The sequence below is a fragment of the Arvicola amphibius genome, chromosome 3, assembly GCF_903992535.2.
Source record: "Arvicola amphibius chromosome 3, mArvAmp1.2, whole genome shotgun sequence".
In the NCBI taxonomy this organism is placed as follows: domain Eukaryota; kingdom Metazoa; phylum Chordata; class Mammalia; order Rodentia; family Cricetidae; genus Arvicola; species Arvicola amphibius.
In genome coordinates, this window is record NC_052049.1 from 176360419 (window position 1) to 176374116 (window position 13698).

Here is a 13698-nt window from a genome sequence, read left to right on the forward strand (position 1 = left end):
CTTACCAACAGGTCTGAGGATCCCTGGGTGATGAAGGAGTGGGACTGCCGGTGGGGTACCAGAGCTAACACTACAGGTACCCCTTCACTGACAACCTGTGGAGAGATGTGGAGGAAGCCTCAGCTAGACAGTCTTCCCAATGGGCACCCTCTTTTCCTTGCCCCCGACCCCCAGGGGCACAGACGGAGAGGATGAGTCCTAGAAGTACACGTGACAGCAGTGGGCATGTAAGAGGGCATCACAGAAAGAGGCAGAAGACCCCAGGATCAAGCTTGATCTCAGCCCTAATCCTCTCATCCCATACTCCGTAGGGAGAGGGGAGCCTCCGTGAAGATGCAGGAAGGGGTCCATCCTCACCCCACTCAGCGTCTCGGGGATTGTCAGGAAGTCACAACTTGTGCTGGCCCCCTCAAGAAAGCCTCCCTTCCTCCTACCCTCATGTCTCCAAGATGCCTTCAAACCAATCCCTTCGTTCCGCATGCCCATCTGGCCCCTGAAGGAAGGGACAGCGCAGTTAAATCCATCTCCCTGAAGGAGCAAAGTTCCTGCCCTATTTTCACCTCAGCAAAAAAGGCCTTGAGCTGGTACAGGTTCTGGAAGACACTAGGTGAGTTAGCGTCCGGACGTGCGAGGCGACTGGCGGCTTCCTCAGCGGAGAGCCGTGGTGGGTGTGGCTCCTGTAGAGGAGACGGTCAGCACGGTCAGCGCGACTGAGAGTTCTTTCGTTTTGTTTTACTTTTTGTTTCTCTGAGATGGGATTTCTCCGTGTAACCAGAATAAATTGGCTGTCCTGAAACTCTCTTTTTAGACCAGATTGGCCTCGACCTCGCAGAGATCCACCTGCCTCTGTCTCCTGAGTGCTGGGATTAAAGGTGGGCACCACCACCAAGTGTTATTGACGGCTGTATTCCATGCAGCTCCTACCTTTAGCAGCTGACAGGGAGTCTGCCCAAAGTTGCTGATGATGCCTTCCAGAGCCTTCCGTTCCCGTTCGTCTGTCACATGGTCCAGGTCTACAGCCCCTGAGAAGGCGACAAAGCAGTCAGAACTCCTTCAATGTTCTCTGCATTGCAACTTCATCTGTTCCCTGGCCCGGCTTACATGGGGCACACTGCCTACCTTCATAGGTACAGTAATAGAAGACATTGAGGGCCTCCTCAGCTGCTGGACCCCGCTGCTTATAGCCGAAGATGAGGTCGATCCACTCATGCAGGTGGGTGGACACATACTCCGACTCCTGAGGGTGGGACGCGGCAGTTAGACCTGGGAGTGTGAACCCTACCACAACTCTCTACTCGGCTGGCTGGCCGTGTGCGGTCACCTCCTCACCAGAGCCCGGCGATGCTGCTGGATGAAATCCTCTGGACTGCTGGCCCATGGGGGCAGCACCACATCATCCACTTTCTCATTGGTCAACTGGAGACAGCCCAGATCAAAACCTAGCAGAGGAGAAGATTAGCAGTGTCCCATGTATCCCTGGCCACCCCTATCGGGGCACCCCCACAGCCGGCGCCGTGCATGCTACCATTCTGGTTCTCCAAGAAGTCAGGAAAGTAGAAGAACTCTGGGATGAGCTCCTTCACGTCCGCGGGGCTCTCCAGGCGCGCCTGCCAAGCTGCCGCCACCGAGTGGAACTGCCGGTCAGAGCAGTCGAACCTGGCAGAGGGACACGGCCAGCGTCAGATGGTGGATGCAGAGGGATGTGGAAAACCTGAGGCAACACAAGAGGCTGCTGGGAAGACAGCCTCCCTCCTCCCCGACCTCCCGTCATCCCTGGGCGCACCGGCCACTCTGGAGCTGGACGTGCAGGGAGGTGAAGGGCTCCACGCGGATGAGGTAGTGCATCACACCTGCTGCATTGGAATAGTGGGTACCGTAGTGGAACTTGTCGATTGTACCTGCTGGGTCCTCAAAGCTCTCGTATCTGAAGCCACAGACAACAGAAGTCAGCAGAAGCCCTTCAACCACCCATCCCCAGCCCGCTGAGCCCTGCCCTGTCCACATGCTCACTTCTCCCTCACGAGCTGGGCATGCTTGGGGTTCACCACACCGATGGGTTTGGACAGGTCCCGGAAGACAGCTGGGTTGCTGAGGTCCAAGACTGGGGACACGTAGTCCTGCAAGACCCAGGGGAACTGGCCGCCCACCCAGGGAAGAGAGTGCATGAGGAGCCAGACGGCTTGTGAGCCCACACAGCCCTGCCCTCAGCACTCAGGAAGACGGATAGAGCCTGCTCACAATACCACTCGGAAGGGCTGCAGGAGCAGATGGTCTACAACAGACATTCCTTCCGGGGAGACCAGGGCCCAGCAGCAAGAAAAGAGGGTAGAGGAGTGAGGCAGTGGCGGGGAACAGAGGCCAGATCTTAGTCGTAGGTGAGCTATTCAGGGACCCTGCTTACAGCCTCTCCCATTAGCTGGCACTGACAGATGCGGCTGGGGGGGGCAGGATATGTATAGAGTGGGGTCCTCACCACAGGGTACTGAGACAGGTCATTATAGGTGCGTCCTGCGATTGTGTTGAGTTGCATCAAGTATTCAAAGTTGGATATCTCTCGCTGTACCCATTTCTGGAGGGCAGGGCAGCAAAGGATGAGCAGTGCTTCTGTCCGGGACCCCTGCTTACAGAGTCCCCACCTCACATTCCACACGAACACACCCAGGACTCTTACCTGAGTGAGTCCTGAGGCACGGAGCATCTCCTGGGGGGAACGGCTGCTTAGGTAGTCTTGGGTGTGTGGCCGTAAGCGCAGGAGCCATGAATACACCTGGTTCCGTACCTGGGTGTGGGGTGAGATGGGATAGGGTTGGGGCCTAGGAGCCTGGCAAGGAGATGAAGCTGAGGACCCAGACACCTTGCATGGGAAGTTGAGGAAGTAGTTGGATTGATCAATGAAGAAGAGTTCCAGCGCCGAACGCCTCAGGTTGAACCGCCGCAGGTGGACCTCACGCAGCTGGGACAAGGGGCGCCGAAAGTCATGGCCGATGCCTACAGGACCAACAGTAGATATAAGGAGTCACTGGCTCCTACCTGGTCCAGACCTTGGCTCTTCTCTACCATCCCCTCAACTAGCTCCACCAGAACACACCTTCCTCAGTTTCCACACGTTCTGTGCTGCCATCGTAGAAATACACGTGCTGCGTGGTGACTTCTAACAGTCCAGGGACCACGGCCACCACTGTGACGAGCTGGCACTCAGCTGAGAGGAGCAACTTCTCATGCTGCTTATCCAGCTCCACTGCCTCCATCCTGAGGGTCAGCAAACAGTTCAGCTAGTGATGCTGACATCCCTTCCTGGCAAGCTCCAAGGGCCAGCGAGTCATGAAGTCCTGTGTTCACACCTCCCTGATGGAGAGGAGTTGCCCAGGGCCTAGTGCTCACTAACCCTGTGCCCTCGTTGAACTTAAAAGTCCCTCTGGCTGCTCATGAGGTCACCCCTCCTGCTGTCCTGCTTTTCCTCACACCCCTGCCCTGGTCCCCACATCGTTCAGGTTTTTCTCAGCCTTGCTGAAAGGCGCTTAGCTACTGAAGAACACCCAACCACCTGCCCTACTAAAGAAAGACCACCCAACCACTCATCTTTTTAAAAAACTTCCAGATTTGGGGTTAAAGAGCCCGACTTAAAGACTCGGTTAGTCAGCAAAAGACAAAGGCTCGGACTCAGTCCCACGGAAGGCATACATCCCGGACCAGCCCCGGTCCACCCACTCACAGGCTCTCCGGCACAGCCAGTTCATCCTCCCCCAATTGGTCTTCGAGCAGCTCCTCTGGAGGGGTGCTGATTTTGGCCTCTTTGGTCACTGCCAGGGGCAGTGAGGCCTCTTCAGTGGGTGTCATGGGAGCTTCACCTGCGTGAGACCAATCGTACTTATTTAGAGCAAGGCATGATGGGAAATACCAGCTAGGTGGACCAAGCACAACACACTCACCTAAATTGTCTCGCAGGGCACTGGCTTCTAAGTGAGGGTCAAAGTGATGATTGGGTACCAATTTTAGTCGCATTCGTGAGTATGTCTCTGCATTAGACAGCTTCCAGTGGGGAGGCGGAGGGACCCTGCAGATATATCACCACGAATTGTCAAGGCTTAGCAAAAGGTTACAGGGCCCCCACTTTAAGACTGTAGGGTTTCTCTGGGTAGCTTTGGCTGTCCTAAAACGTAGGTCTGTAGACCAGGCTGTCCTTGAACTCTGCCTCCAGAGTGCTGGGATTAAGGTGGTGCTTCTGCCAACATTCCCCCTCACCCCCCCGAAACCCATACCCTTGGCTAAGACTGCTGTTGTTATTCATGTTGCATTATTCTATTTAAGACCTTGAACAGAGAGCCAAAGGTAGTCTGGCACTCTTAAATGTTCCCTTTGCCCCAAGCCCAGCTCCTCCCCCTAGAAGCCCAGCCCACCTTAGTGCCCAGGCCCCACAGGGGCTGGAAAGCTGACGCCACAGTGCCCCCCAGTGCAGCAGAGCAGTTGAGTGCTGTGCCGCCTGCTGCTTCAGCACCGCTGCATAGCGCAGCCCCTCCAGGCGAGCCCTGCGCTGGGCAGGTTCCAGGACCAGCACCTGTGTTGGGAAGAACAGGTCAATCCCACTGGCTGCTGTTTCTCCAACTCAGTCGCTACCCAGCTGCCCTATTAGCTGTCTCCCAGGCATGTAGGTGAGGTTGCACACTGTCCCCTGTTCTGGGCTGCACACCTGGAAGGCCCTTCGACTCTGAATGTGTTCCCGCCGCTGCCGCTGCCCACTGCTCATAAGCATGTCATAGCAGGCATTCCAGAAGCCGGACATGAGGTCATGGCTCTTAGCATATGTGTCCATTTCAAACTTTGACATGGTGGGCTGTACCTGGAGGATTAATGGCGAGAGGCCAGAGCTTGAAGTGTGCCCGAGCCCCTATTTCTCTTCCTTGATCCCCACCTCCTTTAGGCACCTGCTTGTCGATGAAGTGGCGCCATTCAGGTGTGGCACAGAAAGCCTGGAAGTCCTCAAAGAAGGTGGGACTTCCATTGGTGGGTGGTAAGGAGGGCAGCCCCCACTGCAGTCCCAGAGGCCCGTAAGCACGGTCCAGCAGTGTGCGGACCAGTGGCACCAACCACGAACAGCGCTCAGAGGCTGCCACAGCTGAAGATGGAGGCTGTGCATGCTCGGGCTCAGAGGAGGAGGTGTTCAGTGCCCGGCTGAGTGCGGCCTCCAGCTTGGAGAGGACATAGCATGCCTCTTCACGGCGGGCTGGCACTGCAGTCTGCAGTAGTGTATGCAGCTTCACATAGGCCTGGGCATGCAGCTGTAGGTGCAAGGGAATGAGGGTGTCACCAATTGCTATATCTCCTCCAGCTCTGCCTCCACCTCCACTGCCCACGTGCATGCTCACCTGTGGGTCCTCCAGCAGGATATAGCCAAGCACAAGACGTAAGCCAATCTGTGCCATCTCACGGAGTTCTGCCATGCTATTGGCTAGATGTGGCCAGGCGCCCAGGCGATCAAGGAGGTTGCACACACCTTCAAAGAGCTGCCACATATAACATTTCCAGCGTGTTACCACACAAGGCCAAGGAGACAGAGGAAGAAAGCAAGGTAAAATTTGGCCTGGAGGCTAAGGAAGGTTTGGGCCAAAGTCACTGCCCTTACTGCTTGACCAGTCCTGCAAGGTATACCTGGCTGTCTCTAACACTGTCATTCACTCCAAACCTTGGCCTGACTCTGACTAGACATGCCCACAGATGTCCAGGACTGCGCTGGGTCCTCTCCCATCTTGCAGACTAGATACTCCCACGTTCATAAGGTCACAAGAATGCACGTGGCTCGCGCCCCTCTGAATGGTCGCACCTTTTCACTCCATAGCTCCTGATTACCATGGCCCTCAGCGCATAGGAAATCCTGGAGCAGGCGGAGCAGCCACAGTGCCTGAAGGGTAAGGCTGGCCAGGCCTCCTGGGGGAGCCTCCTTGATGTCGGTCAGGGCTGATTCCAGCATCATCTCTAGGAGGCTGGGCAAGAGAAGGACTCTCAGTACCTACCTTGCACCTTCTCTGGCTCCTAGGCTCCCAGAGACCCATCGCCTTTGCAAATCATCCCTCTTACCTGCGCTTGATGCAGTCTGGTGGGCGCACAAGTGTGGCCGAGGCCCCCAGCTGGGTAAGAACTGAGAAGACCTGGCCACGCTCCCGCCAAGCAGGCTCATCACTGCCCTCCACGCCCCGCCACGTCACTGAGAACAGCACATTGGTGAGCAAGTTGCACAGCTCCTCTTCAGGGGTTTGCTGTGGGTAAAGGAGGGCAGTGAGGGCCGTGGGCTGGGAGGGGAGGGAATCTCTACTCAGCACCCCTTGTCCACACACTAGCAGGAATGGTGGAGGCAGCATTCAGCAAACAGCCAGAACTGGCGCAAGGGCTCCAGTTACTGTCTGAACTCTGGGGAGAGACCTGGGGTTCTGCTGGAAAGAGGAGATGTTTGCAAAGGCAATTACCCTGAGTCGCCAAGGCTGCGGGGAACTCCCAAGGAGAACTGGGGCTGGAGAGACAACTTAGAAGTGACAGGCTGTCCCTAGGCCCTATAAAGTCTGGGCCCTACATGGCTGCTCTCTTCCACTGTGGCTCAACATAACTACGCATGAGACTATCAGTCCTGGTATCCAGTTCATCTTTGGAGAGGTCACTCTGCTAACCCTGCTCCCCTGAGGTATCATCTCCAGACACAATGCAAGGTCAGAAGGTGGCCTCCACCTGAGGGTTGCTTGTGTTAGAGGTGTCGTCCCCACAAGGTCAGAAGGTGGCCCCTCACCTGGGGGTTGCTTGTGTTAGAGGTGTCGTCCCCACTGACGGTGGGTTCTAGAAGGCTGCCGTCCTCTAGCACATTGGAGAGACTGGAGCTGTGGCGTCCTTGGGCAGTAGGGAAGGGCCGCGGCCCATCCAGCGGGGAAGGTGTGCCAGGCTGGCTGGCTGGAGTAATCGCTCCACTGCTGCTGCCACCGCCAGCAGTATTGCCTGAGCCCACACTGGCCCGTTCCAAGCCCAGGTCAAAGGGCGTACTGAACGGGGAGAGGGCATGGTAAAAGGCATCTGGGTCAGGGCACGGAGGCTCTGAAGGTAGGAAGACGTCAGAAGATTCAGCAGGCAACTCGGTGGGTGGTGGGGACAGGGCTGGCTCCAGGGAGGTGGGCAGCTCTGGGAGAGAGCGCGGGGGACTGCTGGCTGTGGCAGCCTCCAGGACATACAGGCGGGTCAGCACATCCTGCCAACCAGCTTGTTGGGCCAGTAGCCGCACTACTTCTGGCTGTCCGTAGATGAGGTGAAAGAGCTGCCAAGCCAGGGCACAGCAAATTAGAGGCTATCTGATTGCTTCCCTAGAGCCTCATCCCAAGGTCTTAACAGTGGGGGCCTCCAAAGACACCCCATTGCAGACAGACAAAATGAACTGCAAGCAGAAGCTATCCCTTTTCCTCCCCAGGCTTTTCTCTCTCACTCACCTGACGACAGATGTCCAGGCGGACGCTGAGGTCAGCCTGGAGGGACAGCTGTACCACAGCCAATAAATCTGAGAGATTCAGGCAATCCGGGGATGCAACCTGAGGGGCTGACATGGTAGGAGGGGACTGTCTCAATCCTGTCCTCTATGGGAACACTCCCTCTTCCCACCAGACCCATTCCCGATAGATGTTGCCCACTCTGCCTGCTCTGGTTCTGTTTGCTTGTTGCTGTGTTGCGGTCTCGTGAATGCTATGTGAGCATTCTGCGACCGAAATGCATCCTCCCCTCCATCTCATCTGCCTCTTGGTCCCAACCATGTCATACCTGCTCCCATAAACAGCTTATAGAGGCCCTGGCAGAGCTGGGGAGAGATGGTCCCCTCGGGCAAGCTGGCAACAAGACCCTGGAGACCACAGTCTCGCAGCCGGAGCCTCTGGCGGTTCCGCTCAGGTAACCGTTCATTTTGCTGCAGTCTTCGCAAGATCTGTGTCGGGGAGATCAAGGGGCTGTCATCACAGAGGCCCTGACATAGAAGGAAAATCACTGCACAGGTATGTGGCTCCAGAGGAGGCCCGTGGAAGTAGCTTTATTTACTAGTGCAAGGCTTCCCGAGATTCCAGTCTGGGCCTCAGAGAATGGGTATACCCAGTCAGGATGGGGCTGGGTATACCTTGAAGACTCTGTCGGTCAAAAGAGGTGGTGATCTTGGCCTCACCAACAGTGTGAACAGCACCTCGAGGTTCCCTGTCTCTAACAGGAAGATGGCCAAGGGCTCTTGTGCTGGAGAACCGTGAAGCAGGGCCAGCAACAAGTCCAGTGTGCCTACCACCTAAGGATACAGAATGTCTCTCTAGACTGGGTTCCCCAGCTGGCCTATATACCTCTCACCCAAATCTCACCCTCCCCAACCTCCTGCCTACCTGGCCATCATCACTGGTGGCTGTCAAAAAGCTCAACACAACCTGCATGTCATCCACGGAGAAGTTGCGAACCAGGAACTCACGCGCCAGACCCAAAAGGGATGTCTGTACTGTGCGCAGGTCGTCGGCCGCGAGGGGGCGCTCCCGCTGTGGACTAGTGGGTCCAGCAAGCACAACCAGCAGTCAGAGAGGCAAGATCAGAGAAAGTGGATAAGTGAACTAGGCAACATGTCACCCTGTCTCCAATACCAGGCACGACCATATCAGGCCCCAGCATCCACCTGGCCCCACCAGCCTAACCTGTAGTGTGTGCGCAGAGCATCGAGGATGAACTGGACTCCATACTTCTTCCGAAGCTTCTGCCTATGCTCACGGACTATGCTGGACATGTACTGGATGTGACCTGAGCGGACATCAGCAAAAAAGCTTCCTCCAGGGCAGGGCTCCGCCTCTGCTGCACCTCCCAGGCACCATCCTCACACCCCAGGGCACAGTTCTGACCCCTCAGGTATGTCACCTCAGATCATCTAGAGCAAGGCTATGACTTCTCACCCTGCCCTGCCCTGTGGCTAGGCCTCTTTCCTGAGACCTTTACCTACCCAGGCGCACAGCAAAGTCACTGAGGGTCCAGAGGTGAAAGTTGAAGAGCAAATGTTGGTAGAGCAGGTAGAGGAGGGGCCCGCTGCTCTCAGATGCCACCTGCTCCATCAGCAGCTGGGCAGACATGAGCACGTTCATATCCATGGCCCAGCTGGGGACCTGCGGGAAGAAGGAGCTGACTGAGATGTCAGGCCCTGCCTCCTGCTGTCCTGGTCTTCTCAGCAGCAGACATGAACCACCATCCTTGCTCACAGCCTTTCAGGACTGCAGCCATCTCTGAAATACAAGCTTCCCCTGACAGCCTGAGCCACCTTCCTACCCACGTCCTTACAACCAAACCTGCCCATTCAGGCCCCACTCAGACACCACTGTCCAGAAGGTCCTGCCCATCTCTTTTCAAGCTGCTCAGTAGGCCTCACCTTGCGCAGGAGGGCCCCTATGATGGCAGGCCCCTGGCATTGCACCAGGCTCTCCTGATTCACAGTGTGGCCCTGCAGGAAGTTCCGAAGCATCAGGAGAAAGGCAGCCACTGCATTCTTCTCCATCCGTTCCTCTGCCGATGGCCAGGAAGAGGACAGAGGTTGGTCAAGGGCATGTCAGAAGCCACTACTTCACGTGCACAACCCCACCGCCATACCAAGACTTTCTCCTGAATCCAGGTGTGAAGGACTCACCTGAAGACTTGCCCAGGGGGAGAAGCAGGCCCTGAGTGTTATGGCCTGAGGTCAGTTCAGGTCCCACAAGGTCATATGTTTCACCTGGACCTGCTTCAGCCTCTTGGGGCTGCACAGCTACTCGCTCCAGCAAGGGCAGCAGGGCACCCATGCCCCCTACACAGTTCACCACATCCTGGGGGGAGGGGCAGTGGTAAGAGGACAGCTCCCCACGAGCATCTTGTCTAAAGCCTGGACGCAAAGTGTGGGTCTCTTAAACTGGTCTTCCAAACACGACCGGGGCCCAATACTGCTCCCAGCTAGCCCTCTGTGCACTACACATGTACACACGTACCTTCACATCCCATGTCTCCACCCTATGTCCTGTCAGGCGGCCATCCAGCCCATGGCCAGGGGACAGGTCCAGGCAGATGTTGCTCTTACAGGCCTGGATCAAATGGAAAAGGGGGTAACAGACTGAAAGCGGAAGCCTGAGGGCAGAGCCAGAGGGTAGGGAGTGTTCCCCAGTCCCTAAATACCTGAGGCGAATAATGGAGGAGCAGCTTGGCACCAAGCTCGTGTAGTTCACCCTCAGGCTTGAAGGGTGCTGGCTCATTGGGCCCTGGAGAGAAGAACTCAAGGTTTGAAGAGCTCAGGAGGGCCTCTGGCAAAAGCCCACCCACAGCTTCCCTTCTCCCTGCATGCCCAGAGGACAGATTCCTAGGGTTGCCGTCCTCCTCTGGGCACTCTGCAAATCTGATGCCCTGACACTGGGACAATGGGGTAGAGGCTGGGACTAGGGCCCGGGAAGACAGACATAGGTGCTACATACCCAGGACATGCAGGACCTGCAGGGCAGATGCCTGCAGGGCTTCGTGGAAGATGGCCACAGTCCCCAGGTCCCCCTCCAGAGATGTAGGGCTTCCCCACCGAGTGTCCTGGGTGCCTGCAAGGGTGGAGCTGATGCTGCCCTCCTGCAGAGGGGCCCCCAGCCCAGGCCCCCAGCCCAAGTCCGTGGAGGCTGGGACTGACTGGGAGCGGGTGAGGGAGGGGTGAGTGTGAGACAAGGCAGTGGGGAGCCCTGTGGTGGTCGTCGTTGTGCGGTGCCCAGCAGAACCAATACAGCAGGATGAGAAAGGCTGCGGGTTCAGGATTGGGAGACTAGTCAGGTCCGAGCAAAGCCTGGGAGTCCACCTATTTCCAGCTTATGATGACTCCCAAAACCATGGACTGCAGAGCGATGCAGGCTGAAGACACACAGGGGTTCCAGTCCACACTGGCCCAAGTCCCTCCGCCTGACCCAAGGCCTCCCAAACCCTGCCTAGCACACCTCACTGAGGGATGGGAAGTGAAGAGCTGCTGTCTTGACTAGATGGCCATCTTTGTAGACACTGACCAGGTTCTGACTGAAGAGTCGGCGCCCAGGCACATGCACAATGGCCACACAGTGCTGTAAGAGAAGCCATGAAGACTCAAGCCATGCTTGAGTCTTGGCGTTCCTCGTCCCACATTGGTCCATGTGAGAAGGGTGGGGACTCACCCAGGCAGAATCAGCGAAGGACACTTCAGGCAAGCTCATGGTTATGTATTCCTTCCGTGTGCACACGGCTACCACCAGGGTCCCAGCTGCCGTGAAGAAGGCCTCAAACCCTGAGCCATTGCTGGTGAAGAAGCTGGGGGCAAGCAAGCCAGTTATGCCTGCTTCTTCTTACGCTGGTAGTGGGTCCCTCGCCCTTGGTAGTTACCCACCTGTACAGTTGTTTTCGCTGGAGGGGTCGGCTGGGAGCTGAGGTAGGAGCTGTCTCTGTGGAGTGCAGACAGAGCCAGGCATGGAAGGTAAAGGCAGGTCCCGGCCATCGCTGCACAGGTGGTACCATGATGCCTGCCATGCTAGGTGTGAGGTCAAAGTAGCGCAGGGCACGTGCAGGACCCCGGTGCCGGGCCATGCCTGACAGCGCTCGGATGATGGCACCTGCATGCCGAGCCTTCTGAGATTCAGTTCCCTCTGACTCTGAGTCCAGTCCTGGTGGGGGGCGCAGCAGACGACGCAGCTCCAAGGGCCTTAGAGACACTCGGCCCAGAGCTTGCAGCAATGCTAACAGCTGCTCCTGGCAGCGGACTCCCAGGGCTATCCCTGTGCCAAGTGTCTCCAACAGGTAGCCCACTAGGCCTGCTTGCACACAGGTGACACGGCTGGCAGGGCAGCTGTCACAGAGCCACCACAGCCGTTGTGCCAGGAAGAGGCGCAGCTCAGCTGTGGGCAATGCCGGTAGCCATTGCATCAGCACCAACACTGGCTGTTCATTGCGGATTGGTGGAGGCGGGTGCAGGCTGTGGTCACCCTCCACAGCCTGTAGGTGGAAAAAATGTGACAGCCCCAGGTCAGTTGTGGCCCCTTGCCAGCTACGAGACTTCCTGTTGCATAGTGCGGGAAGCTAGCATGTGCCACCCCATCTTGGTGCCTTGCCAAAGGTACATGGATGATCATGACCATTAAAACAAGTACTTAGCACTAACTTCCAAGCTTTGGAAGTAGCCTAGACTGGCCAAGCCCTAACTCTATGTTCCTGGAATAGTCCTTGCGGCCTATAGTGTAGAGGTCTCAACTCAGGGCACTGACACATGTCTGAGCCACAGCTCACATTGCATTAGCCATACGTAACAGTCCTCCAGACTAGGGACTTGCCTCAGGCCAGCTGCCTTTGGGACACAGGCCCCAGCCCAGTACTCACCATGTTGAGCAGTTCTTGCAACAGTCTTTGGGTGGGGGGCCCATGGCTCTGCAGGACCTCCTGCAGGTGCTGGTAGCCAATGCGTTCCTTGAACACCTCCTGAAAAATTGGGTGGAAGTAAGGAAAGTTGTGGGTTTGTGGCCAATTCATACTCACAGGGACCCTCCACTTTTGGAACTCTTTGTCTATCTCTGCCTGTAGGTTATAGTACAGAAAGGGACAAGGACAACATAGAGGATGGAGTAGCCTATATTCATCTACAGATGGTGGTCAGCTCACAAGTGTCCCAGGACACACTGATGACCACACCCACCAAGCATGTGGAACCACACCCCAGAGGGAATGGCAGTCACGTGCTCTCTAGGGAACAAGATTTACAGGTCAGTTTACAACAAACTCTACCTCTGACTCCTATCACAGAAAGTCTGAAGCATCCTTACCTTGGCCGACGGGGAGCCACTCATGATGCAGGTCAGCACTCTGACCACGTGGACGGCGATGGCATCTGTGTCCTGGTCCAGCACCTTGGGGTAGAGGGGAAGTCAGGAGAAGCAGCTGCCAGGACCTGGCAGTAAAGGGGGTGCAGGGCCAGGTCCCCCAGGGTCCAGGGCATCTGCTGGATCAGCAGCTCTCTGTGAACACCAGGCTGGACTGGCCCCACAGGCTGTGTCGCCCTGAGCTGGAGTGCTCTCATAGCGGATGGGCTGGGAAAGTACCATCGCCTGGGGAGGGGGGAGGCTCAATTGCCACCTGCTGCTCCTGACAGGGCCACTGGCAGGAAAGGATAGACCAACAGTGCATACTGCCTCTGCACTCCCCCCTGTAGGCTTACTGGCCCTACTTCCCACATCCCCACCCAAGTTAGACACATGTGCAAGCAAGTCATCAAGTGTCCCATCACCTGTGATGATTGACAGAGATTCAGGGATATGGGGCAATCAATCACAGGGCAGTAGATCCAGAAGAACCTTCAAGACCTCTAAGTCCTACCCTGTTCCCCATCCCTTAAATCGGTGAGGATGCTGTGGTTCAGCTTAACTGAAACTGGCAGTCAGAGGCACTCCCCCTGACCCACTCTGGGGGATGAGAGGCTGATATCAAGTGTTAAGCCATGTTTTTTTCTGTGAGCCCTTTGCTCACAGTTCTTCCCAGTCCCCCCGAAATGTGACCTCAGACAACCTTCCCTTCTCTAGGCCTGTTTCCTTATCTGGAAATAAAATCAAGGGGGGTGGGGGTGTCACCTAGCCCTGCCTGATTTGGAGCTGAATGGACAGGCAGATTCTCAGAAGTAACCATAGGTGATAAACATACGAGGCTGCCTCATGAAGACAAAGC

The 13698-nt window shown here is 56.5% G+C and overlaps 1 protein-coding gene across 4 annotated transcripts in view; it reads right to left on the minus strand.

Moving 5' to 3' along the window:
• The window catches only part of Nbeal2 (neurobeachin like 2), a 31814-nt gene that overhangs the window by 2432 nt on the left and 15684 nt on the right, over nucleotides 1–13698 (minus strand). For all 4 annotated transcript variants that reach the window (XM_038322418.2, XM_038322416.2, XM_038322419.2 and 1 more), the window contains 36 exons: nucleotides 12804–12887; nucleotides 12364–12462; nucleotides 11381–11982; nucleotides 11172–11304; nucleotides 10962–11081; nucleotides 10464–10770; nucleotides 10171–10253; nucleotides 9987–10079; nucleotides 9653–9827; nucleotides 9398–9531; nucleotides 8978–9137; nucleotides 8679–8781; nucleotides 8379–8532; nucleotides 8129–8287; nucleotides 7783–7942; nucleotides 7458–7564; nucleotides 6773–7288; nucleotides 6073–6251; nucleotides 5819–5978; nucleotides 5364–5501; nucleotides 4923–5276; nucleotides 4688–4837; nucleotides 4398–4555; nucleotides 3930–4054; nucleotides 3713–3848; nucleotides 3089–3249; nucleotides 2672–2988; nucleotides 2474–2569; nucleotides 2011–2135; nucleotides 1784–1924; nucleotides 1526–1656; nucleotides 1330–1439; nucleotides 1120–1237; nucleotides 925–1022; nucleotides 561–677; nucleotides 6–95 (listed from right to left, as the gene is read on the minus strand). In XM_038322418.2, the coding sequence (XP_038178346.1) occupies nucleotides 6–95; nucleotides 561–677; nucleotides 925–1022; nucleotides 1120–1237; nucleotides 1330–1439; nucleotides 1526–1656; nucleotides 1784–1924; nucleotides 2011–2135; nucleotides 2474–2569; nucleotides 2672–2988; nucleotides 3089–3249; nucleotides 3713–3848; nucleotides 3930–4054; nucleotides 4398–4555; nucleotides 4688–4837; nucleotides 4923–5276; nucleotides 5364–5501; nucleotides 5819–5978; nucleotides 6073–6251; nucleotides 6773–7288; nucleotides 7458–7564; nucleotides 7783–7942; nucleotides 8129–8287; nucleotides 8379–8532; nucleotides 8679–8781; nucleotides 8978–9137; nucleotides 9398–9531; nucleotides 9653–9827; nucleotides 9987–10079; nucleotides 10171–10253; nucleotides 10464–10770; nucleotides 10962–11081; nucleotides 11172–11304; nucleotides 11381–11982; nucleotides 12364–12462; nucleotides 12804–12887 (6093 nt within the window). The remainder of the gene's footprint in view (nucleotides 1–5; nucleotides 96–560; nucleotides 678–924; nucleotides 1023–1119; nucleotides 1238–1329; nucleotides 1440–1525; nucleotides 1657–1783; nucleotides 1925–2010; nucleotides 2136–2473; nucleotides 2570–2671; nucleotides 2989–3088; nucleotides 3250–3712; nucleotides 3849–3929; nucleotides 4055–4397; nucleotides 4556–4687; nucleotides 4838–4922; nucleotides 5277–5363; nucleotides 5502–5818; nucleotides 5979–6072; nucleotides 6252–6772; nucleotides 7289–7457; nucleotides 7565–7782; nucleotides 7943–8128; nucleotides 8288–8378; nucleotides 8533–8678; nucleotides 8782–8977; nucleotides 9138–9397; nucleotides 9532–9652; nucleotides 9828–9986; nucleotides 10080–10170; nucleotides 10254–10463; nucleotides 10771–10961; nucleotides 11082–11171; nucleotides 11305–11380; nucleotides 11983–12363; nucleotides 12463–12803; nucleotides 12888–13698) is intronic.